This window comes from Xenopus laevis, chromosome 1S (genome assembly GCF_017654675.1).
Source record: "Xenopus laevis strain J_2021 chromosome 1S, Xenopus_laevis_v10.1, whole genome shotgun sequence".
Lineage (NCBI taxonomy): Eukaryota > Metazoa > Chordata > Amphibia > Anura > Pipidae > Xenopus > Xenopus laevis.
This window is the reverse complement of record NC_054372.1, coordinates 68,254,725-68,282,315: the sequence shown is the minus strand read 5'-3', so window position 1 is coordinate 68,282,315 and position 27,591 is coordinate 68,254,725. Positions and strand designations below refer to the sequence as shown.

At 40.4% G+C, this 27,591-nt stretch overlaps 2 protein-coding genes across 7 annotated transcripts in view; one reads left to right on the top strand and one right to left on the bottom strand.

The window, feature by feature from the left end:
- ppm1k.S (protein phosphatase, Mg2+/Mn2+ dependent 1K S homeolog) overlaps nucleotides 1-189 on the bottom strand; it is a 47,115-nt gene extending 46,926 nt beyond the window's left edge. Inside the window, exon 1 of the mRNA XM_018236323.2 lies at nucleotides 167-189. The gene's annotated coding sequence lies outside the window, so the exon portion shown is untranslated. The remainder of the gene's footprint in view (nucleotides 1-166) is intronic.
- Nucleotides 1-27,591, top strand: part of herc6.S (HECT and RLD domain containing E3 ubiquitin protein ligase family member 6 S homeolog) — a 53,796-nt gene that overhangs the window by 140 nt on the left and 26,065 nt on the right. For 2 of the 6 annotated variants that reach the window (XR_005964911.1, XM_018236947.2), the window contains exons 1-7: nucleotides 2,884-3,421; nucleotides 7,033-7,192; nucleotides 7,336-7,412; nucleotides 8,173-8,400; nucleotides 25,398-25,489; nucleotides 26,358-26,485; nucleotides 27,190-27,344. Coding sequence is in view for 4 of the 6 variants with exons in the window: in XM_018236947.2 (XP_018092436.1) it covers nucleotides 3,196-3,421; nucleotides 7,033-7,192; nucleotides 7,336-7,412; nucleotides 8,173-8,400; nucleotides 25,398-25,489; nucleotides 26,358-26,485; nucleotides 27,190-27,344 (1,066 nt within the window). In the remaining 2 variants the exon portion in view is untranslated. Of the gene's footprint in view, nucleotides 1-5; nucleotides 324-2,882; nucleotides 3,422-7,032; nucleotides 7,193-7,335; nucleotides 7,413-8,172; nucleotides 8,401-25,394; nucleotides 25,490-26,357; nucleotides 26,486-27,189; nucleotides 27,345-27,591 lie in introns of those variants that run through there. The other 4 variants (XM_018236963.2, XR_001933222.2, XM_018236939.2 and 1 more) reach the window with 4 other exon arrangements.

Genomic DNA, 27,591 nt, shown 5'->3' with positions numbered 1-27,591 from the left:
AACATTTTTTATCAAATACATTTTTAGGTTTTAGTTCTCCTTTAAACTTAGCGGGACAACTATTTATACCCTTTAAATTCGAATCTCATAATTTCATAAAAGAGTTTGGCAGGCCTTATACTGTAAGTAGGAAATAATTGACATAGCAAGGGCTGTGCAATATTACCTTATGGTTAGGAGGAGATAATCTGAAGGAAACAGTGAGCCAGTCTGTTATTCAAACATTGTGTATCTGCTGCTCTGGGTGCAGTTCATTTTACTCCGTGTGCTCTGTGCTAGTCTGTTCTGATCATGTACTGCTGGGGAGACAACTGCTTTGGACGGTTAGCTTTATTGGGAGTGGAGAAATATAATTTTGCTTTTGAGAATGTTGCAGGAGGCTCTGAAACAAAGAAAGATAATGTATATTATCTTATTGTCCTTAAAAGCTGTTGCTTATAAGTATTCTGATGTTACAATTGTTTTAATTGTTAAGACAGGGATACTGCTAAATAACTGTTACTGTGATTAATTGCCTAATTCCTTGTGCTCAACGCATCAATATTTTTCTCTATCATTCTGCATAGGAGTTTCGTTTCCTCAGCTTAATTTACCATTGATGTTTGTAGCTTTCGGTTTCACATTCCTAGCTTCTTTGTGTTGACTGTGAATCATACTAAAAGGGCTGGTATTGAAGTGCACACTGCAAGTGTTTCAGTTTGGAGCTGATCAACTATAGGCTTTACATCAGTATTTATGTTTATATACATCTGTTTTTATGTATAAAAGTTAGCTTGGTTGCCATGAATTTTCATCATGAATTCTATGGATGATCCTTGACTTATAAAGTATTTGATTCAACATATTTTAATTTCATATTAGATGACATGAGGACTAAATATACAGGCATGCAATATATATTATTGAGTGTACTTGGTACTCGAGTTTTTCCACTATACAGGGCTTTCCTATTATTAATCATGCTTTTCTTGGGACACATGGGGTATGGGATTCCTTATCTGGAAACCCATTATCCAGAAAAGTCCAAAATAAGGGAAAGCAATCTCCCATAGAGACCATCAAATGTTTAAAGTAGTATAGATGGGATCTGGAATGCTTGGGTCCTGAGGTTTTCCTTATAAGAGATTTCTCTGTAATTTGGATGACCATGCCTTAAATCTACTAAAAATAAATTAACCATAAAATGAACCCAATAGGATTGTTTTACCACCAATATGAATTCATGCAGTTTAGTTACCATCAAGTACTGTACAAAGAAATAAAGAATTGCTTGTTTAATTAGGACTGGTAATTCTGTATATTTGAAAAATTCTGGATAACAGATTTCCAGATAGCATACCATGCATGTATACTGTTTTAGCAGGAAGGTATATGAAACTTTGGCCCCTAGCTTGGTGCCAAGCAGTACCAAGTGCAACTACAACTTTTCTATACCTTTGATGAATTTGATTCTTTATTCAACTGACTGAGGTTAATTTAGCACCCCTGCAACTAAACTTGCGATCATAAATTACCCCTAATATACATAGTGTTCTGTCATCTGAAATGTTCAAGCCTTATAGTCAAAATATAAAAAGGGTTTGGCAGCTTTAGCCGGCACCTCATAAATGGTTTGCCTACCATTAGAGTTTTGTAGTAGAGCAATTGAAAAATGTTAATTGCAGCCAAGTGGCAGGTCCTGTCTGATGGTTGTGCATTTTTGAGAGGTCTATGACCCACAGCTTAGCAGCCATTTCCATTCCCCTTTTTTCAGAGTGAGAAAACACTTTAAAACATGTTTTCCCAGTAAATGAGGAAAGTCTGGTGAGAAGTAGTGCACAAAAATGATCATTCAGTGCTTAGAGAGAGACAGTATAGAATAAGTACTAAATGATATGTTTTCAGACAAAATTATTTGTGTGCACCAGGCTTTGTTGTCTGTGCTGTTATTTAGATCTGCATATCTGAGTGCAAACTTTGGGGAAGCATTGGTTGCTAAGTATAATCAATTCTGATAGGCTCCCTCTGCACTGAGAAGACAGTACAGACAGCAACCATTCTGAATTTTGCAGCACCTGAGCTGGGGCTATGATGAAATGCAAAATGCAGTTTCTATTGAGGAAGTCTTAAGCTGGCCCCAGACGCAAAGATCCAATCGCACGATCGGACTTCCCCATCTCCCGACCTGCCACTAACCATTCCGATCAAATAAAGTAGAAAAGAACAGATCAGCCGATGTTCTGCCCCTGACAGCAATTGTGCGAAAGTTATGTCCGAACAAAGCTAGTGACAGACTCCCTCTGAAAATCGTACTATCGGCAATACACGCAGAGATATTACCCGCAGCGAACAGAAATCTTTTAACCTGTCCGATCGACCAAACGACCGATCTCCGCCGGATGAAAAATGTCAGGACTCTTCACACACGGTCCGAAAATTGTACAAATCCTCTATTCATCCGATCGGATCTTTGCGTCTATGGCCAGCTTTACAGATGATGTACCAGTCCAAGGCAACCACAGCCCTTTACCAGTAAAGATCTGTGCCTCCTAAGATGCCCCAGTAGCTCCCCATCTTCTTTTCTGCTGATTCACTGCACATGCTTTGTGTTGTTGTCTGTTACTGAGCTTAGGGACCGACTCACAATATACTGTGTATACAGAATAGAAATGTCACAATATAAGGCTGATTATTACTTATTATAGATAATAACTACATGTCAGCTCAGAAACCAGTGCAATTAGCATAAGCCTTGTAACGTCAGCTTATATTACAGATCAACCTTATTTTAATTTGTAGCTTCTTAACAGCTGATCAAAGCCCACTGAGCATGAGTGTCACAGACACTTTACAAGATGGCGACCCCCTGTGACAAGTTTAGTCATTGCTGCTATTGAGATGCTGAAACTTTAGGCTGGAACAATAAGTTCAGTATGTAAATTATGGCATTTTTAATCAATTTCATTTTTAGGGTTTAGTTCTCCTTTAAACTTAGCGGGACAACTATTTATCCCCTTTAAACTAAAAGAGTTTGGCAAGTCTTATACTGTATGTAGGAAATAATTCACATAGCAAGGGCTGGGCAATATTGTCTTATGGTAAGGAGGAGACTGATAATCTGAAGTGAGCCAGTCTGTTGTTCAAACATTGTGTATCTGCTGCTCTGGGTGCAGTTCATTTCACTCTGTGTGCTCTGTGCTAGTCTGTTCTGAGATCATGTACTGCTGGGGAGACAACTGCTTTGGACAGTTAGCTGTATTAGAAGAGGAGAAAGAAGTGGTGCATTTTAAGGAAAATGATTATTTTCAAAAGAAGGAATCTGTTCAGAAAGTGTCCATCGGTGAAAAGCACTCCCTTTACCTGCTGAAAGATGGTACTCTCCTTTCCTGCGGCCAAAATCCCTATGGGCAACTGGGCAGGAAGGGCAACAACAGTCGCATCGGTAAGAAATATAATTTTGCATTTCAGAATGTTTCATGAGGTTTTGAAACATAGAGAGATACGTTATATTATCTTATTGTCTTATAAGCTTTTGCTTATAATTATTCTGAAGTTAAAATTGTTTTAATTATTAAGACAGGGACACTGCTAAAATAATTGTTACTGTGATTAATTGCCTAATTTCTTGTGCATCAATATTTTTCTCTATCATTCTGCATAGGAGTTTCGTTTCCTCAGATTCATTTAGAATTGATGTTTGTAGCTTTCAGTTTCACATTCCTGGCTTCTTCCTGTTGACTGTGAATCATACTGAAATTGCTAGTGCTTCAGTTTGGAGCTGATTAACTATAGGCTTTACATCAGTATTTATGTTTATATACATCTGTTTTTTTATATATTTGATATCACTGGAATTAAAGTTAGCTTGGTTGATATGAATGCTCATTATGAATTCTATGGATGATCCTTTACTTATAAAGTATTTGATTCAATATATTTTTTTAATTTCATATTAGATGATACGAGGACTGTATAAACTTAATATATACAGACATGGGATATATTATCAAGCGTACTTGGACCTGGGGTTTTTCCACTATACAGGATTTTCCCATTATTAATCATGCCTTTCTTGGTACGTATGGGATATGGGATTCCTTATCTGGAAACCCATTATCCAGAAAAGTCCACATTAAGGGAAAGCTATCTCCCATAAAGCCCATTTTTAGAAACTCAGATTTTTTTTAATGATTTCCTTTTTCTTTATTATATAATAATTATATAATTATAATAATAAACTAGTGTACAGTACTTGGTGGTAACTAAGCTGCATGACTTCATATTGGTGGTAAAAGAATCCTATTGGGTTCATTTTATGGTTAAATGATTTTTAGTAGATTTAAGGTATGGTCATCCAAATTACAGAAAAATCTCTTATAAGGAAAATCCCATGTACCAAGCATTCCAGATCCTATCTGTACTACTTAAAGCATTTGATTTTATGACCATTTTTTGTAGGTTCTACACCAGTGATCCCCAACCAGTAGCCCGTGAGCAACAAGTTGCTCTCCAACCCCTTGGATGTTGCTCTCAGTTTCATCAAAGCAGGGGCTTATTTTTGAATTCCAGGCTTGGAGGCATAAAAACTAAGTATAGTGCCAAGTAGAGCCTCCTGTAGGCTGCCATTCCACATAGGGGCTACCAAATGGCCAATCACAGCCCTTATTTGGCACCCCAAGGGACTTTTTCATGCCTGTGTTGCTCCCCAACTCTTTTTACATTTGAATGTGGCTCACAGGTAAAAAAGGTTGGGGACCCCTGTTCTACACTATAGCCACCAAAACAATCATATGTAGGAGTGTATTTATTAACATTGTAGAGAAACATCACCGGTGATGTTTCTCATAGTAACCAATTAGCCATTCGATTTAAATTGTCACCTACAAGTTAAAAACAGAAGCAAAGATCTGACTGGTTGTTGTGGGCAACACCATACCTCCCAACATTTTGGAAATAAAAAGAGGTACAAAAAAAGGTGGTGCGCATAGCGCGGTTAAAATTTTTCTGACCAAGCCTGTGGCAGGTTATGAAAGTTTGAACATATTTCTGTGTTTTTTCAGTTATTACAGTTTTGCTAATGAAGGTGAATTGGCCTTTAAGCTGTGAGTCTAACATTTCCCAAGGGACCTGTTATCTTATATTGTTACAATTACTTATTTGCTTATCTCGAAATTGTAACAAAAGTATCTTATATGCAGCTGTGGCTGTTCTGGGCTCTCTGCCAAAAGCCAATTAAGTTAGAAACTTTTTTGTTTCTTTTTCTGTACTTTTCCAGTACAAACGAGGGACTGCGGGTTGAGCTGTCAAAAGAGGGACTGCCCCTCTAAAAACAGGACAGTTGGGAGGTATGCAACACTACTGGTGATGTTTGTCTCCAATGTAAATAAATATGTCCCTAAGTGTCAGATTTATCAAAGGTCGAGGTGATTTTTTGAATGAAAAAATTTGAATTTCAAGCTATTTTTTGTTTACTTCGACTAGGGAATAGTCCAAATGCAATTTGAATTTGAAAAAAATTTGAATATCGAAATTTATCATGTACTGTCTCTTTAAAAATTCGACTTCGACCATTCGCCATCTAAAACCTGCCGAATTGCTGTTTTAGCCTATGGGGGACCTCCTAGAACTGGAGTCAATTGGTGGACTTTGAAAATTCTAAGGTTTTTTTTTGGGAAAAACCGAATCAAATTTGATCGAATGCGCTATTACTTCTTTGAACGATTTGAATTCGGCCGAATACAGACCTATTCGATCGAAAACTGACCTATTCGACCAAAAAAAAACTTCAACTTAATTTCGGTTGGTCTTTTTGAATTTGAATTTTGAAGTTTTTTCAATTCGAAATTTGGCCCTTGATAAATATGCCCCTACCTGTGTATGCCAATGGTTAAATGAGCAGGAATAACTTAATCCATGGTTTGTGCCATACTCAGACCAGAACCAAAACTACTCTATACTGAAAAACTGGCCTGGGCTTGCCATGCCCCAATGACAACCCTTATAGCATAGCCAATTACCCTTTCCAGTTAGAGACTTTGGGGGCTCACACAGTTAGTTAGTTTCACTCTAAATGGAACATGGGTGTATGTGCCATGGGGGATAAAAAGAGGATGGCATTTGGAGTTTCCGTTTCTTCAGTAAAAGACCAGTAACACCATAACATGAAAAGTTTTTATCTGAGAGAGGTTTTTATTCTATATATCTGGAGAGCTAAACTATTGTTCATATGTTTCACTATATATTATTCAAACATTGTTCATATTGATCAGTATTGCTTTATATAGAGCTTATATGTTATCGTCTATGTGAATCTGTGCCATATAGCCATGTCTTCCCTGTCACTACACAGCATCTTATTTATTCAAACTATATGCAAGCCTCAGATGCAAACATGCAGATTGTAACACTGCAAAGTCACAATGCATTATATATGAATACATTGGAAATGCTCTCTGTTTTTTTGTTGGTCATTTTATTTCTCATACAAATAAATTAATTTGTAGTAAGTTAAAAATGATTTTTACAGTCAAAGTCAGTCATTTCTTCCACAATTGCTTTTGCACTGTTGTTTTTTTTAAACATCATTGATTTTCCATATATTTGCATATGAATGTGGCATTTTTAAATATTTCTTTACAGTTTCAGTCTTTTAAAAATGCATAATGCGTTACATTTAAAAGTGTAAGTTTGATGCTTACAGCGAATGGTAGCAATATGTAAAACCATGATAAACAATAGAACTACTATGATTTGTACTATATTTATAGTCATGTAATAAAAAATTACTTAAATGTGCCCACATTAAATAACCCATACCAACCAATAACATGTTTGATTTTAAACAGCTTACCAGTAACATCTCCCTGCTTATTAGTTACAATGTGTTAACAGACCTATGATCATTTATTAAGTGATCCCCTTAATATTAAATACTGTGCAAGATGGATTCCTCTTCTTGAATCCAGGAGCAAGAATGAGACAGCCAACTGTGCCATTAGATGTTTACTGATCAGTACTATTAATAAAGAACTAAATATATTTTATGTCCCTAAGAACAAATCAGTTCATTGGAGGCCCAAACCGTTGTTGACGTGAGCTGTGGGACAAATCATTCTGTGGCCATGTGTGATGAAGGCAATATATACTCGTGGGGTGACGGATCAGAAGGTCAACTTGGAACTGGAAAATTCAGTTCAAAAAACTTTACACCCAAGTAAGCTGATGCTAGCAATTCTTGTTTCCTTCTTAAAGCACCAATCCATAGGATAGGAATAACTGATATTCAGTCATAGTCTAAATAAGTTACATCTTTCATGCCTAATTATTTTGAATTAATAGACTTCTTTTTTATTGCAGAAGAATAACTGGACTTTTGAACAGAAAAATAATACAAATTTCATGTGGAAATTTCCATTCAGTTGCTCTTGCTGAAGGTAATGTATTAGTGTGAACCATTATAATACCTCAATTAACTTATTTTGAATTGCCAAAAAAAAAAATGCTGGTAGTAACCATACCTAGGGTTGCCACCTGTCCAGATTTCCCCCAGACAGCATGGTTTTTGGAAGAGCTGCCAGGGTGAAAAGTGCCTGTCCAGATTTCCAAATTAGGAAATCAGGACAGGACATTTAAGTGAATGACATGGCGATCAGCCAATCGCTGATCGTCACATCAGTCCCGTCCCCTGCTGTCACCTGGCCTGCACCCCGACATCACCACCCCACCACCTGACATCACCATGATTATTTCAGAAACAATGCAGAACTTTCAATTGATTGTATTTAGAAAGTTTCTTACTTCAGTATGAGAAAGCTTATATTAAATTTTAATTTTCACGATAGTTCCACCTTAAAACAAACTGAGTAAATTAGGTTCCAATAACTATTTCTTAAACTTTCTTTAAAGAGTAACTTAAAATCACTGGGAGAGTCTTACTTTCTCCCAGGGCTGGAGTTTATTATTTTTACTTTTTTTTACAAAACACAACATCCAAGGCTATTTTCAAAAATAAAAAATATAATTGATATATATTTTGTGTATAGTGTAAGTAATTCAGATTTGCACTGATTTTTTTTTTTAAGATATAGAAAACTTTTATGGTAACTTAATATTTAAAACAAAAATAGTTCAAGATATAGTTAAGCCATATTCAGAATGTGATTGTCTCTGAAAATCACTGATTTTCCATTCTAGATGGCAGAGTATTTTCATGGGGACAGAATAAATGTGGCCAGCTTGGCTTGGGCAGCCAGATCATCAATCAAGCAACTCCTCAGCTTGTGAAGTCCCTTAAAGGGATCCCGCTGGTTCAGGTGACAGCTGGTGGTTCCCAAACCTTTGCTCTGTCCATGTCGGGAACTGTTTTTGCGTGGGGAAGGAATAATGCCGGACAACTGGGTTTTAAAAATGATGCAAAAAAAGGTAATGTCTCTACACAATCATTTCTATCCCACTACCAACTGTAATCAAATGTAAAAAGTGGGCAAAACTAGTGAGAGGGTATAATTGTTTGCCATGAAAAAGTCTCCCATCATCAAGTATTCTGAACATCAACTAGGGTTATTTGACAATGAATATTCTTGTTCTAATACACCTGAATATGCATATAGAGGAAGAGGTATGTCTTCCATTAATTTTTGGAAGCAGCACAGCAATACAGTACAAGTGGCTCGGCTAGAGGGAAGACAAGAGAAGAAATACGTTTATGGGGTCATTCCCCAAGTATGGTTGCCACTAGCAACCAGATAGGTATTTGCTTTCATTTTTTAATCTGTTGCACAGGAAATAGTGCACATAATTAAATTCCTCAATCAAAGAGCCAGGATATGAGTTTATAAAGAGTATCCACTATTGATCAGAAGGACGCACCACACAAAAATCTACAATCTAGACAAAGTGAGGCTAATGCCACATTCCGAAAATTGGCCTGCTGAAATATGTTCGAAAATCAGTCCCTATGTGGGTATTAGCCTCCTTTCCTGCCTGCACCCAGAATCCCCATGACATTTGCTTAATAGTGGGTACTTACAAATCCCTGGTATTAATCAGTTCACCTTGAAATTACCAAATGTATACGCCAGCTGGCTGCTTACTTTCTGTTTATTCTGCTGAAGGTTAATCAGAATCACAGTTTTATTGCTTTTAATATATCAAACATGTAAATGGCCTCTGACTCAGTCCCCTTCTTTAGGCATAAACCACATTTGCAAGGACATGTGTTTCCTTCAAAATGCTAGTTTTTAAACCTGAACTCATTTAGAACCAGTTTCTGGCATAAAATCCTTCTCTTTTGCTGCAGGTCTGAGGCACATGTATCTGGGCATAACACAACAGTATATCAGTTACATCTTTTTCCATTGGTTTCAGTGGCATTTTATATTCATTTGTGTTAAGATCAACACAAAAAGCCTTAAATCATGCAGTTATAGATTAGTGATTGCAACAAAATACATACAGAACATTTAACTATGCCTTTGTTCTGGGTCAGTAAGGATCATCCTTCGGTGTGTCTATCAAAAACATCAATACTCTTTGAAAAATAACATTGAAGTATAACAGTGCACCTTTTATAATGGGTCAACCAACTAGGTTTAAGAAAATAGCAAATGACTGCAGTGAACATGGACAGATTACCTCCCTGAAACCTGTACCTAGGAACTCACAGCAGCCCATTTATCATTCTTGTGCTATGTAAAATTATTATTATTGATTATGCAGTGATGCAATGCCAAATAGAACTATATGCCTACATTTAAGCATAAATATTCCAGCAAAGAAGGGCCAAAGACTTACTATGGTTGATAACTCTATTGGAAAATAAAGATATAATATTTTACATCACTTTTGACAGGTATCCCACTATTTCAGGAGTTTAATTAGAACCTAGACAAGACTGACACTAATCCCCATTAAATAAATATATAAAGTGGGACCAGGCCAAAGGAGAATGATATTTTTATGTATACTGTACATATAAAATATATTAATTGTATTACCCACCAAAAAAAAACTAAATATTCTTATATTCTGTACTGGGAAGAAAATTACCAGCCAATCACACAGATAAGGACTTAGAGGATCTATGGGCAATTCTAGAAATAAAATAATAATGATCCTTATCATAATTCAATATAATGGGAACATAAAATGAGTTAGTTATACTCCAGAGAAGCTCCACAGTATATTCTCTACAGTCTCAGATAGATGTTGGCGTGACTGCGAGGAATTGAGAATATAGCCTAACATAATAGTAAATTGTCATCTTTCTGAGAAATAGTGAAGTTGTTTTTATTGAGGGTGCTCTGGTTTTAAAAAAAAATCAATGGTTCTGGGGAAAGAAATGCTTAAAGGGCCTTTGAGGCAAATTATAGTATGATGTAGAGCAGGGGAGTCCAAAAGGTAGATCGAATCTACCAGTAGACTGATGGTATTTTTTGTAGTACCATTTTTTGACCTTGTGTAAGACAAAACTCAGTAAAGGAAAACCTTTAGAAATAGTCAGGCAATTTATTCTTACATAATACAACATAACAGTTTTGTCTGGGTAAGCTGTTGGAGTAACACACAGAATGTTAGCCAAGGACTTACCAAAGACACACCTCTTGGTCCAGGCATTATATAGCTTTCAGAAGGCTTTTACAATAATTGTGACAAGGGTTTCACGGAAATACCATACATGGTCTGTCTCCTCCTTGTACAATTAATGTCCAAATGATTTACTTAGTCTTACATGTTATCAAAGGAATGTTGTAACATACTGTGCCTAGCTCCAACAGTCCACAGCCTCGCAATCAGCTATGGCTAACCAAGGCCATTGTGGTATTTCCAGTTATTCGAGCAGCACGTCTGCAGTAAGGGGCCCCAACAGACAGACAGACTGGCGTTATGCTAACACTCTGGAATTTAAGTAACAGAGTGATGATCTTTTGTTTGTATGGCCTAGTATAAGCTATATGAGTGACCATTGTCCACAGTAGACCATTAGTCCATCCTGCCTTGGGCCTTATAGCGTTATGGCGTCATAGAGGGTGGGGGTGACAAATATCAACCCTCTGACACTAGCCATTCGTCCGTCTTAGGAATTGGACCGTTCCAGATATTTTTATATTATATGAACAAGACCTTTAGCTGGTGATCAGTAGATAAAACATTTCATGGTTCATGCTTTTCATACAGATAATTATTATTAAGGTTACATAAGAAATAGTAATACATTTTTTCATAAATCAATATTTAAGTAATATTTTCCATGCAACAGAATGATAACACTGCTTATATGGATTGTAGATCATAAAGGGACAACATCACAAAAAGTAGACCTTGCATTAGTATATGGATTGTAGAGCATAATTGGACAACATCACAAAAAGTAGACCTCGCATTAGTAAAGTATGGACACAATGTCGGACTGGCCTACAGGGATACCGGGAAAACTCCCGGTTGGCCCAGGTGTCAGTGGGCCTCTTGCTTCTAACCATTAAGCCTCTTTCAAGGTCATTCCCTATTTCTTTATGGGGAAAATACTAATATACTGAATAATAATGGAAGAATATAGTAAATACATATAAAAGCCTGAGGTTAAGCTAGGATAGGAGGTATAATAGTTTGGAAAGTGGGCCCATGGTCTAAGGTTTTCTGGTGGGCCCCTGGCATCCCAGTCCAACACTGTATGGACACTCCTGATGTAGAGAGAGATGTTCTGAGACAATTTGCAATGTGTTTTCATTTTTTTAATATTTGTGGTTTTGGAGTTATTTAGCTTTTTATTCAGAAGCTCTCCAAATTGGAATTTCAGCAATCTGGTTGCTAGGGTCCAAATTTCCCTAGCAACCATGCATTGAATTTAATAAGAGACTGGAATATGGATAGTAAAGGGTCTGAATAGAAAATTCAGTAATAAAAAGTAGCAATAACAACAAATGTGTAGCCTTACAGAGCGTTTGTTTTTAGATGGGGTCAGTGGCCCCGCCCCATTAGAAAGCTGGAAAGATTCAGAAGAAAAAGGCAAATGAATAATGAAGTCCAATTGAAAGTTGCTTAGAATTGGTCATTCTAACATACTAACAGTTAACTAAAAGGTGATCCACCCCTTTCATTTTGCCATGTTGTCTGATGACTTATAAATCTGATATTCTGATTTATCTGCCAGACAGGGACATGGAAACAAGTCACACCTACAGAAGTGCTGAGTTAAAGAAAAGAGATTAAAATAATTGAATATTCATCTGCACTGCACTTAGAAATAATACTATGTATCATACATAAAATGATTAATTATGGGCAAATCTACTGTTTTTCTGATGGAAATTATAGGTAAAGGCAAAATGAGGGTTATTGCTATAATAAAAAAAGAACGCAGAATGTAGGTGTCCTTTACATGCAGTTTATTCCCATATGCTTACCACAGTGGATAAAATATATAATAACAGATGGGAGGCCTGGATTGATGACACTAGTAACTCTGACCTAGATTTATCTGTCACCATATGAAAGGACCCATCCATCCTGCCTCTCTGCTTTTCTTAATTGCCTGCCTTTGTAGACCTCATTTTGTTTCATAGTTATTTTATGTTTTTTATTATGTTCAAACAACATTTTTGTTGAGAGACAATGCATATGTGTTATTAAAAAAAATGAATGGCTGAGAGGCAAATTAATTGGCAGTACTCATATGAACAGAAAAGTAAAAAATGATTATGGATTTAAAAAATGATCGTGGGGAAAAAATAGCAATCAGTGCAAGAAGAGTGAAATAATGATCTCTCTCGAATTTTCTCACACATCTCATGGGTACACTGTGGAATCTGTCTCAGAATGCAAGTCTGAAAGATATAGCATATTCTAGGGGTATCAATTGTTTACAGAGAACATGATTACACATGTATACATGAGTTGTTATTTCTTGACCAATCAGAATTAGGTGGACCAAAACCATTTTCAGTGCTAGCGGTGTTTATACAAATGGCCTGTAGATGTCACTGTGTTGCATACTTATACTGTGCATACTTCCTGGTAGCTTAAAAGTGAAAGTTGTGCAATGCCTGCATGAGTCTGCAAATAAAGCACTGTTATACTCTACTCATCCTCGGCTACCCAAAACATAACACTACTTATATTGAAACAAATGAAATAGTATATATATGAATTAAGGCCAGCTCTTCTGACCAGTGAAAGGGGAAATACTGACCAGCACTTGGATGCTATGCTCCATAAACACAAAAGAGTCCACAACTTAGGGGCAGGAAGTTAAATGACAACAGTGGCCAGTGATGGAATACTGCAGGCATAGCTGATGCATGATTAAACATGAGTTTACTTTATAGAAAGATGGAAACCAATTTCAGGTATGTTCTGTATTATGATACGTTTAATTTCCTTGGATCAGGAGCATAGCAAAAGTTGTTGTAGCAGGCTGGGATCCTCTAGTGGCCAAACAGAGGTATAACTATGTAAAAAACTTTTCCTTCATACGAAGATATACCAACGCTAAAAGCTTAGGGATAGACACCAAAAGAAACAAAAATAAAATATAGTGTAGTATTTTCAAATAAGATTTGCACCCCTTTGTGCAACTGCTAATATAGGTAATGGGTACGTACAAACGTTTAGTTTTGCCACTAGCATATAGTATGGTTCTTTGTCCCAATCCTGGTTAACTTTAGGTTTCTCCTAAAACTGTCACTATATCAGAGCTGCAGAGAGATCCTTACTGCTGAGAGTCTTACCTAAAGTTAACCAGGATTGGGACAAAGAACCATACTATATGCTAGTGGCAAAACTAAACGTTTGTACGTACCCATTACCTTACACAGGAGGTGGCCACGTATATTATTAAAAAGTCACGGATAAAGGGCACTTGAATCGCTTGGTGGAAGACGTCAAACCACACTATATAGCAGTTGCACAAAGGGGTGCAAATCTTATTTGAAAATACTACACTATATTTTATTTTTGTTTCTTTTGGTGTCTATCCCTAAGCTTTTAGCGCTGGTATATCTTCGTATGAAGGAAAAGTTTTTTACATTGTGGTCGATCTGAGGGAGAACAGATCTTTTACCGGCAAAGGGAGTGAACTGCAGAACCTTTGGATTTCATTTACCTTTCACAGAGGCATAACTATGTAACTTGAAAAATATTCCCAACGCATGCTTGTAAGTTAAAAAGTACAAGTTTATTACATATTATAAAAAATCAAACAATTCCCTTATGGCGCCTAACGCGTTTCATGCTTACCTAGCACTTAGTCATAGGCAATCTCTGATGTTCTGTACTATGTCCCCATTTTAGTTTTAAGGTATGGTGACTTTTAAATACTGTTCAGTGTGTGTCATTACAGATAAAGAATTGAAAGAGGAGTCACCAATTCATTCATTGTAGTTTCCAATACAGGACTTTAAGGAAAAAGAAAAAAGTACTGTTACTAAAACATTAGCTCTGAAATAAGAGCTGTGATCTCACCATGGCAGTGAGACTGTAAAGAACTGTAGACTTGGTTATTAAGTATCTCATCTTATGTTAAGGGGGTGTATCCGTTATCGCTGTTTATGCAGATGTTCGATACTTAACTCCGCCTATTTATTCCTTAAAGAACTACTCTTAATTGGCCTTTCACTATGTACGCTATATACTGTACTGTACTAACTATCTGCGTGTGCTTACTACTCTACTTACCATAATAACAAACACAACACAGAAGTTACAAATAACACAATATATTTAATACGACACTCAACAATAAAAACAGTAACTATCTCTAATGCAGATATACCAATTACACAACATAAAACAACTAAATGAAACAATCCTCATTTACACTAACAATCCCCAAAATTCACCCACAATCTAACTACACATACACAATCACACACGAGATAATTGCCCGCCCTTCCTGGTGCTAAACTTTCCCTGAACCAACAAAAGGGAGTTGGGGTACAGGAGATCGGGATAGTTGGTGGGATAATAGGGGTTTGAATGGAGTAGGGGTTTGATGGGCATTGGTGGGATAGCAGGGGTTTGATCAGTAGGGGTTAATGGAGTAGGGGTTTGATGGGAATGGGAGTTAGTGGGATCGTTGGTAGGATAGCAGGGGTTTGAATGGATGGGATTCGTGGGTGGGATAGCAGTAGGGGTTAATGGGATTCGTTGGTGGGATAGTAGGGGTTGATATACTCAGCCAGGTTTAAATGCTCGTTGTCCAGGGGGGTGATGTTCTCCGGGCGATGCACACAAGAAGAAGAGACCGAGTGCAGCTGCGCTGGGCCTTTTAAACCCTGCTCAGTCCTGCCCAGCAGCATGCACACACGCCCCTCCTCCAACACACACACTACTCTAACATGTGGGCCGGCATGGTGATAGGAGGATCAAAGCAGATCCTCCGGCCAGACCTTGCCTGGCTTTCCCTCCCTGCTGGGAGGCAGGGAGGGGTTGGGGGGGGGGGATGGGACCCATCCTTCCCTTACAATCCCCCTGTTGTCGGGAATACGACAATTAACTTTGGCGGGAAGGATGGATATGTATTTGCCCCTCTCTACCCCACTCTTGGTGACAGTTCAGGAAGGACTGAAGTATACTATGGTCCTTAGGTACCTAGACATCACCCACTGCGACTATCTCTGACTTGCCGTTCACCGTAACCTTAGTCTCCATCCTCAGAGTATCCCGTCTTCTTCTCTCTGCATCTTGGTCTTTCTTTCACAGTCTTTGAGTCAATTTCCGTAGACTGGCCTTTCTTTCTGTAATCAGCTGCAGTCTATGATGGTCTTTGAGGTTTCAGCTGCTCACGCTATCGTCTTTTAGGGGCCATACTTTCTGGAATGGCTTCACCCTCATAGTTTTTAGGCCAATCCAGGTTACAATCTTGGACTGGGGTTTTTTTTTTTGTTTTTTTTTTACAATCTTCAGGAGTCAGCCACCCCCAATGAACCTGGAGTAGTCTCGCACACTGGCCTTTCTGTTCTCTGTTAGAACCGGACTTTCGTAGGCAAGACTCCCATCAGACATGTTTCTCTTTATCTTGATTGCAGAGGGGGTTCTCCCATGGATGGATAGATAGGTCTTTACAAGGCAGATCAGACTTGGAGTCAGAGGTGATACCAGGGTACCTAAATTCTAACTGCGGGAAAGAACACCGCACTTATCTCACATTCAGTTCAAACTTGACTGCTCCTGGGGCGAGATTGGCAAATACACTTGGTTTAGGAGGGGACCTGTCCCTAATAAACCCTGTTCTAGTCCCCATTCACACTCACAGTCCCATAATTACACACCCAACACCCACCCCTCTCAAAAAAAACAAACAAACAAAAAAACAATATAAACACCATACCATGGGGCTTCAGGATAACAAAAGATCTGCATCCAGAAACCTCATAGAGAAATATATATACATTTTCAAGCATTGGGAATTTAGGGTAGCTTTGCCTGGAGTCTCTCGATAAATCAAGAACTTTATAAACTTGTTAATTTAAGTACTCTGTCAAGGCTGCGCCCTGAGTCTCCTACGGGTGGCTTCGTGGAATTCTGTCTGATTCCGATTTAATTTTTCTGCAAGTCTCTTGACTCTCCGATATATCAACCACAATCCCATGTACATAATGAAGACCAGAACCAGAAGGATTATCACAGGATGGATCAATAGACTGAAGAAGGAGGTCGCCTTTGGGCTGTAACCAAACAAACTTTCCCACCAGGAAACCTTGGCGTCTTTATCTAAGGAAGTGGCAATTGCTTTTATCTTGTTCTGGTCGTGGACAAGTTGGATGGTGGCCTGCTTCTCAGACTCATGGAGTTTCTGAAGTATTTCTTCCTTGTTGCTCTGCGACATCTAATCCTAAAACGGGACTAAGAGTACAATACACAGCGGGAGGAAGTTCTCCCCTCGCAGTACAGTTAGTTTCATAAATGATAAAGGTTGCATTGTTCCCTTGGTACCAACACCAATATCCCTGCCCTAAGTATACCAAATGAGAGGACGGCATTGGGTTAGTCTTCATCCCACAGGACCCCTCGGAGTTCCAACACTGGTTTCGAAGCACCCGATCCTGATTACCCTGAGAGAGGATCGCATCCTCTTTCCTCCAGCATCCCTCTACATTAACTAGATAGGGATGACCTCTCTCATAAGTGAGGACTTCCGAGGGGAGCTGAGGATGAAACACTGTTTTATTACCTACAACCACCCCATGGTTGACGGCACTGTATCCCTGTAATAACTGACCAGATACAGGTGCCAATGACGAGGCGGTACAAGTGAGGTTCCGACACCCGTGCCATTGGACCACCCACCAATTCGTGTGATTGAGTGCAAATTGGGAAATAAATGGACTTACCCGTTGGCGGAGGTTGAATGGGAAGTGGTCTCCGTGCAAAGATGATACAATATGTTTAAGGTTATCCGAGAGCTCACCTTGGTCCTGCGTACATGCCAGAGCCAGCTGTACTCTATCCTGTACCTCCAAAAGACCCATGGATACCAAATCTCTCTTCCTCCTGAATTTCCTGCGTCGAGGGTCGTCTTTCCTAACCTCTTGCCCCGCCTCTATCCATCCTTTCATCATATCAATTTGGTTCTGAATAAACTCCCCACATCTGTGATCCCAATGATCCACTCTGAAAACCTCCAGGTGAAAAGAATGAACTTTGCCCCTGTGATGATTTTCCATGGAGATGACAGTTGAGGGGCTACTGGATCGGCCAATTGATGGATAGGGGCGTTGCAAGAGTCTGAATGCGGTTTAATTAGAGACAAGGTATTAAATATTATGGATTCCACATCGACCCCCCCCCAACCCTCCCCCTTTTTCACCCAACTCTCAGTGTCTTTATGTTATTGAGTTGGGGAGGCTCGGGTGGCCTTGGCCTGGTCGATGTGGACCCACAAAACCTCCTGACTTCTACGCGACTTTTTCTTATTAGTCATTGGCCTTTGCACCTTTAACATGGTATTGCCCATTACTTCTAGGACCCGATAGGGACCTTCCCAGTTTGTGTCCCACGGACCAACATGCCGGAAGACCTTTACCATTACCATTTCTCCTACAGAGGGCATTGGCGTTTCCCCCTGTAGATACGGTTTGTGCAACCGTATTGCTGCGTAAGGCAGTAACTCCTTCAGGTTCTGCTGAACCTGTTGGAGAAACAGGTCTCTGGCGATGGCATTTTTTATGGGTTCAGAAACCAAGGGCTCATTAGGTAGGCATAAGGGCATTTTACGTCCGGTCATTATTTCAAACGGGGTTATACCGGTACTGGTGGCTTCAGTGGCTCGGATGCCCATTAGTACTGCTGGAAGAGAGGTTACCCAAGAGGAACCTTTCTCCAGTAGTGCTTTAGCCAGCCGTGTTTTTATGGTCCGATTCATCCGTTCCACAATTCCCGCTGACTGAGGATGGTAAGGCACATGAAATCTCTGTTTTATGTCTAAAAGACCACAGAGCGCCTTCATGACCTTACCCGTGAAATGAGTTCCTCTGTCTGATTCTATCACTCTGGGGATACCCCATCGTGATAGAACCTGCTCCCAAAGGACACGGGCAGTGGTTGCAGCCGAATCATTGGTCGTGGGAATGGCTTCTACCCATTTGGAGAAGACATCCACTACCACCAGTGCGTAGCGACAATTGCGACTACCGGCTGGTAAAGGTCCAATAAAATCGATTTGGATTGCGGACCATGGACCATCTGCAGGCGGGACCCGCTGCAACACCGGCTTCAGAGCTGGGGCCCTGGGGTTAACCTGAGCACACACCAGACACTGCTGAGTAACTTCCTCTACCGTATTGGACATCCCCGGCCAGTATAATTTATCTTTCAAGAAAGACAGGAGCTTATTCCGGCCGAGATGTCCAAAGAGTCGGTGGTTCAATCTGGTCAGTTCTGCTTGTAGATGTTGTGGAACCACTGGAAGAGGAAGCTGCTGGGTACCGGTATCATAACACAAAATACCCTGTTGCAATGACCAAGGATGTTGAGGTGTTTTGAGGTGTCATTAGAAGAGGATCTTTGGCCTGTTCCTCTTCAAATGACACTGGACCATCCTTCAGATGGGATCTTATTGCAATCCGGTGTGTGGGTAACTGTTCAGTGTCTGGTTCCCGAAGGGTCCCAGACACTGCCGCTAATTTTGCCATCTCATCTACCTTGTTATTCCCCACTATCAACGGTTCATCCCCTTTTTGATGCGCCGGGATTTTGATGATTGCTGCTTCTGCTGTGTGTGTCGTACCCCAATCCCACAGTTCCTTCAGGACCGATACATGAGCCAGAGGTTTGTTTTGACTGTCTACAAATCCTCGCCTCTTCCATATGTCCAGGTGCAGGGTGAGGGAGCGAACTACATATGAACTGTCACTATATATAGTTCGCTTCCCCGAGGGCTGAAGAAGTAAAGCTTCCTTGACAGCCTCCAGTTCTGCTCTCTGTGCTGACATGTGACCGGGTAACTTGACAAGACTCTGAGTACCTGTGGTCTCATCTAGCACAGCAAAACCTGTGACATAGGTTCCCTCCAGGTAGAAACGAGAGCCATCAACAAAGATGACCCTATCTTCTGGATGTCGATTGGTCCTGAACATCTGTGGTACACTGGTTTGCATTGGTTGGCCACAGTCATGTTCGGTTCCAGTGGTGTTCAGTAACTGGGACAGAACATATTTAGCTTTGTGGTTCACCTGCAGATTCCGGCCACTAAGATCCATAATCCACCTACCGAATCTCTGTTGAGAGACTCCAGGTAGTGTATCACGGAGCAAAAGGGCCAATGGAGAATGTGGAGTCTGCAAGGTGAGTGGCCTGAAACCTACAATATGCTCAGTGGTCTTAACAGCATAATGTATGGCTGCCAGTTGTTTGGCACACTCATCGAACCCCCGTTCGACAGGCGAAAGCAACCTGGAGAAGTATCCCAGCGGTCTGGTTTCATACCCTACCTTCTGTAGAAGGACCACTGCGATAGACTCCGTCCCCGCATGCGCCTGTACGGCCATTTCTCCATCGGGATGTGGAGTAGCCAGTACAGGTGCCGAGGAGAGATCTCTTTTCAAAACAGAAAAAGCCTTTTCCTGCGCATCGGACCAACCTTCGATTGAGGGTTCTTCTCCTCGTAAGAGTTCATAGAGAGGTCTTGCTTTAGCAGCGAAATCCTCTATGAACTCCCTCATGAAATTGGCTACCCCCAGAAATTTTCTCAAATCCTGAAGAGTGCCTGGCCTAGGTAACTTTACCATGGCTTCCACACGGGCTGCCATGATTCCTTTGGCTCCAAAAGAAATTTGGACCCCTAAGAAAGTCACCTCTGCTCTAGCCAAATTTGCCTTGTGGGGGCTCAACTTGAGTCCTGACTTGGCCAGAAGTCCCAATAGCTCCCTCAGAAGAACCAAGTGTTCCTCCATGGTTTCCGTATGCAGGAGCAAGTCGTCCACATATTGTAACAGACATTCGGGCCGCGAAAACACACTCAGCACCGCTGCCAATGCCTGGTGAAAATATGTGGGACTGCTATGAAACCCCTGAGCAAGCACAGCAAACATGTACTGTTTGTCTCCCACCGTGAAGGCAAATTTGTATCTGCAATTCTCGGTTAATTCGATGGAGAAGAACCCATTGGCAACATCTAAGGTCGAGAACACACGGCTTTTGCCACTTATTCTGGCCATGATGTCGGGAGTCTGTGCCACTACAGGGGCTGACATAGGGGTGTACTTATTAAGGACCCGGAGGTCTATGGTAAGCCTCCATGTGTTTGTGTCCTTCTTCTTAACTGGCCAGAGGGGATTATTGCATTTTGAATTTCCTTCAATGACCACACCCCTAATCTTCAGTTCCTGAACTGTGTCCATGATCGAATGAGTGGCTTCTGATGGAAATCTGTATTGGCGTTGAGGTGGAGGGTCTGGACCTTGTATGTCCACCTGAACGCCAACCAGTCTACCACAGTCATTTTTGCTCTGGGCCCACAGATCGGGATTCTCGTATACAATAGGCTCTAGGTCCGCGTTATGCGAGACATCCGGCCATTTGTGTTCGAGTATATTAGTTCCCTTATCTACTGCTGGCAAGGGTGGTCCCAAACACTGGCGTTGTATTACAAACACCTTGGATCGTTTGGGGCCCTTCCATACCATACAGTTTACCAGATCCAGGATCCACCCATTCTGTGTCATCACGTCCGTTCCGATGATGTTATCAGACCCGGGGTAGTACCACATTGGGATCTTAAGAGTCATGTATCTGGCAATCTGAATGGTTACTTCATCAATTCTGTGGGCCCTCACCCCCCCTTGTTGGTGATCAAATCCGATCACCACACACTGAGGGCTATTGGGGTGTAAATCATGTTTGACATTGGTAATGGAAATTTCCGCACCAGTGTCCAGCATGATTTTTGTGTCCTGATCTTTTATGGCGGCTGTAATGTGGGGTCTCCCTGAAGAATCCAGTATAATAGGACATACTGGAGCCAGCTCTTTAGGGAGCCCTAACTTTCAATCGATATCTACCAGACTCCCAGTAGGTACCTGTGAGGTACATACTGCTACTTGTGAGTTCTTGCTCTGATCCTTCGGTATGGATTCATTTGATTCCATAACCTCTGGGGTATTCACAATAGCCACCCGTTTTGGTGATTGGCTATGTAAATATCCCAGGTCTGTATCCACATGTTCCCCTAATGAGTTGTAATAATTAGGTTTCAGCTTGAAACCATTATTATTGCCCGTCTTCTGAGGGATAGTGCGACTCCTTAGCCATTGCGGACAATTCCTTTTCATGTGTCCGGTTTGTAGACAGAAAAAGCAACGAATGCTCCCTGTCCGTTCAAATGGCGGGGCCGTGGGGCGAGCATTTGAGGTGAATTTGTTGTGCGGTACCCGTTCATCTTGCGAATTAACGTGTACTGGCACACGCTCCCTAACTTTAACAAATTTCTTATTGTGCAGTATATCCTGTCTGTACTGCTCAATAATTATGGCCGCATCCGCAAGGGAAGTTTCCCTGGCTGCGCTTAACCTGATTGCAGTATCAAGATATGGGAACTTTTCCACAAACATGCGGACCATGCCTTGTGGGATTCCCATACCCTGATCTTTAGTAACCCTCCTGTACATCGCTTCAAACCGACTACACAGAGACAAAGGTTCGTCTTGTATAGTGGGCTTGAATTTTGACAGAATATCTGGAGTGACGTCCCAATGCCCTGTTGCCAGTTTCATGAGAATGGAGAGTCTTTCCTCCTTATCATAATACTGTCCATTCATTGGTTGTGTCCTCCCTGTTACCTCATACCTTTGGTTAAAGTGTGTAGGTAACCAAAGTTTAAACAACTCCATGCGATATTCAGGAGCCACTGAATACTTGTTACAATGACCCTCAAAAAGATCACATGAAATAAACAGATCCACATTAGGATCATATTTTGGGATCTCCTTGCAGATCCGCAACAGGAAATTTATCCTTTCCATACTGGAATGGTTAGGATATACCTCTTCCTGTCTATCCGGACGAGTTGGCGGATTGGAAGTGGAAAATGGCCATCCACTCTCCTGTCCCCAACTGTTGTCCTGTTCCTGGAAGCGGTCGTTCCATCTGTTCTCCCCGGGTGTCGGAGTGAACTGTAGCGACCGTTCCACCTGTCCCCTAGTGTCTATTGCCTCGGATCTTTGATCCTTGGGAGACCTTGGCGCTATCGCCGCTGTCTCCCCCTGTGCCGTTCCCGAAACACAAACCTGTTTCGTGGGCACCGTGCTATTAGCACCAGGCCGTGACAGATTGACAATTACCTGCTGCAAATCCGCAATGATTTGTGTTTTTGCAGCCAGATCCTGTCGCAACTGAACAATCACAGCATCAGTAGATACTGCATTGTTCCTCAACTGATTGATTTCAGTGTACAGTCCGAGCAATTCTTTGTCCATGTCAGAGTAGAGGCTCTCTTTGTCCGAGAGCCTAGACTCCAACACACAAATTTCCCTGCCCCTCTCCACTGTACACTGGATTTTCTCTTGCACCTGCGTCTCTAGCGCATGTATTTTTCCTATATTTTCTACACAACAATTGCAATGAAAGTTTAGTGCATTTGAAACCTCCCCTGCCTTTCTAGTGCTAGCTAGTGTCTCCATGTGTTCTGGCTTCCAAATGATATCCTCAAAGGTGTAAACCAATTTAGCTAACATTTGGAGGCGTTTGTTAGTTTTATTAAAGACACCCCTACTGATACAATTCTTATCATGAGCATATGCCTGGTCCAACAAATGGGACCATAGCAGCTCAGTAGATTTGTATGCGTTGGGTATTATGGGATTAAAAGTGCTGTGTTTACTCAAGTGTTGAAGTGTGGAAAAAGTCATACTCACTTTTGGTTGAGATGTAATCATTCAATCGGTGCTAACCTTTGTCCTTGCTGCTTGTAGAAGGTCCTTTAACTTCCGGAACACCTTTCTCCCTACCAGACTAGACTTTTATCCTGCTCCGATAACGATGGATCTTTTCTCGTGACGTGATTTTTCCTTTCAGCAATGCGTACGCGTCCGTGAAAGGTAATCAAAAATAAATAAAAAATTTTAGTAACAGATAGATTATAGATTCTCTGCTTAAGCGTGATTTACGTTTGGTACTACACTATAACTCGCGTTACCTGTCCGAATTATCAGGGCAGACATTCAACCTTGTCTCTACCGCCTGATAATCACAGTATAACCGATAGCTAGCCTCAAAACCGAACGCAGAAATAACGCTATATGCAGGGGCCGCTGGCTCGCCAATGTTAAGGGGGTGTATCCGTTATCGCTGTTTATGCAGATGTTCGATACTTAACTCCGCCTATTTATTCCTTAAAGAACTACTCTTAATTGGCCTTTCACTATGTACGCTATATACTGTACTGTACTAACTATATGCGTGTGCTTACTACTCTACTTACCATAATAACAAACACAACACAGAAGTTACAAATAACACAATATATTTAATACGACACTCAACAATAAAAACAGTAACTATCGCTAATGCAGATATACCAATTACACAACATAAAACAACTAAATGAAACAATCCTCATTTACACTAACAATCCCCAAAATTCACCCACAATCTAACTACACATACACAATCACACACGAGATAATTGCCCGCCCTTCCTGGTGCTAAACTTTCCCTGAACCAACAAAAGGGAGTTGGGGTACAGGAGATCGGGATAGTTGGTGGGATAATAGGGGTTTGAATGGAGTAGGGGTTTGATGGGCATTGGTGGGATAGCAGGGGTTTGATCAGTAGGGGTTAATGGAGTAGGGGTTTGATTGGAATGGGAGTTAGTGGGATCGTTGGTGGGATAGCAGGGGTTTGAATGGATGGGATTCGTGGGTGGGATAGCAGTAGGGGTTAATGGGATTCGTTGGTGGGATAGTAGGGGTTGATATACTCAGCCAGGTTTAAATGCTCGTTGTCCAGGGGGGTGATGTTCTCCGGGCGATGCACACAAGAAGAAGAGACCGAGTGCAGCTGCGCTGGGCCTTTTAAACCCTGCTCAGTCCTGCCCAGCAGCATGCACACACGCCCCTCCTCCAACACACACACTACTCTAACATGTGGGCCGGCATGGTGATAGGAGGATCAAAGCAGATCCTCCGGCCAGACCTTGCCTGGCTTTCCCTCCCTGCTGGGAGGCAGTGAGGGGTTGGGGGGGGATGGGACCCATCCTTCCCTTACATCTTACATTGACAAGATTTTGTTCACATTTTAGGGTTATGACAGATGATTTGTCACTCATGAGAAATCAGTTCTATCTGTGGATGACAAAACTTCTGAACATATCTTAGTACCAATGTCAATGTGAATTGCCAATGGTAAAACAAATAAATCTACTGGGAAATGCAAGAAAAGGCAATTTCCGTTATTATGCATCTCATATGTTTTAATGCTAACTATTAACACTGATGCCAAACTAAGGTATTTTCAGAAGACAAAGATAGAAAATTCACACTGAAAGCTGATCTGATCCAGGGTTCCAGTGCCCATGGTTCTGGTTGGCAATGGCCTGCTTGTCCAGGCCTGGATTTGTGGAGAGGCCACCAAGGCCCGGGCCTAGTGTGGCAGGATTTCAGGGAGCAGCATGCTACCCAACCACACCCACTTTGGTTCAGAAACACTGGGGATGTGTAGGAGATATGATCGTTTTTTAGATTTCCTGTGCACAAATCCCCATTGCTTCGGTCTCGATGAAAATTTGAGCGAATAAAAGGAAGGGGATGGGGGCGACGAATGACAGTGGGCCTTGGGGTGCCAACTATTTAAATCTGTGCTCGTCCCTGACTGACCTTCTGGCTTGTATCTAAGGAATATTTGAAATAAGCATTCACAATCTCACCCTTTTTCATTTTCTGATTACCTCCATACATGACTCTATAGAGTATATTCGTTTCTCTTAGCAGGCACCTTTAAACCATATGCTGTGGATTCATTAAGAGACCTTGGTGTTGCCTATATTAGCTGTGGTGAAGAACACACTGCTGTTTTGAGTAAGGTGAGGGTTTTTTTAAACTTGATTACCTATAACATATGCAAACGCATGAAAATATTTGCAATTATAATTTTATCTCCAATTAGTTTTCCATACTTTAGGCTAATCAAAACACTGATCCCCGGGATGCTGCCTCATTTGTAGTGACAGGCATGAGTGGGATCTGCATACACAGGACATATTTTATCCAGAAAAACTGCAAAATTGCTTTTACCCATCAACATACCACGAAAAAGCCAAAATCAGGCCCAGTTGCCTGTATTTAACAAGAATCATGGGAAAGTACTGATTATAGCCCTTTTCTAAAAAGCACCTGTGCTGCTGCTTTTACTTTATTTTCATGGAATCCAGAGAATAGATAGCAGGAAGTAACTGAGGGCATTTTTAAGCAGCAAATCACCACTTATGCAATAGGCCTTTGCTAGTGGTTATCCTTAAAGCTAACCAGTAGATTTTACTCTACTGCACATGTGCATGGCCCGGGCAGCAGCATGGGTTTCCTGGTACATAACAAGAAATTGTGGAATGGTACTCAATAGAATAGTGCTCTGGGCCATTGCATTTTCAGCAAAGAGGGACACTGGCTGGGAACTGAGATTACCTATTATAATCGATGGGTGGTGCCAAACACATTTCCAATCATTTCTTGCCCCTTTAAGTTTTAAGAGACCGTTGATTTTTTTAGAACAAAACAAGGCTATGCACAAATACACAAATCAAAGTATTTCTCAGCCCTATAACCCAGCAAACAAACAAACAATAATCTGCCTTTACACCTTTTATAATTCTGTTCTGTGTAACATCAGTCTGTAATTTCTGTAAAATATGCACAAATTGAATCTGAATTCATATATTTCTCAATTGATTACAGGATGGCATTGTTTATACGTTTGGAGATGACACTTATGGACAGCTGGGGCAACAGTCTGGGAACCAAACATCAGTCCCACAGAAAATAGAAGAATATAGCAGACAAGTTTCCCAGGTTGCCTGTGGAAGGTGCGGTTGTACAGTGACAACAAAGCACAAAAAACCTAAAGGCTAATAGTTAACAATTTTCAGGGCAACTATTAGCACTGTGGCAATGCATACTGTATACTGTGTTACTGTATATAATATTGTAGTAAAGAAACCAGAAAGCTAGAAAATTGTCAGAGCTAACACAGACATGGGATGAGAATTAGTAAACATAAATAACCTCAATAAATACAAATAACTTTAGAGCAAATACAGCAATAATTCATATTGTATTTTTCTTTACTAATGCTTCAAGCAGTTCTTGTAATAGAGGTATAGGAATCAGAAACATATTATCCAGGAAGCTCCAAATTATTCTATTCCTTTATAGAATCAATTTTAAGCAAGTTATTCTAATGTAACAAATCTAAAAAACAATCTATTAAATGCACTCTTCAGCATACAATTTCTAACAAGTAATATCTCTCAGAGGTTGTATCTCTGAACCAGTATCAGACAATATTACATTGTAATTAAGGTTAATGTTTGGGTCACACTCTATAAAAATTATGAATAGTTGAGTGATATAAACAACAGCATATTCTTTATCCAAAATTGTGCCATAACCATTTTCTTCTTTTTTTCACACCTAATAACCTGGGTCTAAGGGGAATTTTTCCCCACACATGCCCATGGGTATAATTGAGAGCAATAGTTAAAATAAGTTTGTGATTTATATTTTCCAGGTACCACACTCTACTATATGTCTTTACTTGTAATCGCATTGTCTCATTTGGGAAAGGCTCACAAAGACAACAAGGCAATGCTGAGTCCAGTGACCAAGCAGAAGCATCTCAGCTGCCTTCAGCATTTGACATCAGTAGTTTAGTTCCAGCAAATGGTAATATACTCACACTTTTCTTTATCTTTACTTAAACGTTATTATTAAGATATTTCAGATCATATACAGTACACTAAGATTCTGGCAAACATGGCAACTACAAATAGATTTGGAACACGAATAAAACAGCACATAACTCTTGAACACATTTAACTCTTTATTATGGATGCTCATTGCAAATGGCCAGTATCACGTTTCCCTAAAATCCAATATGCTATTAAAAATGTTTTCATGTTTGTATAAATAT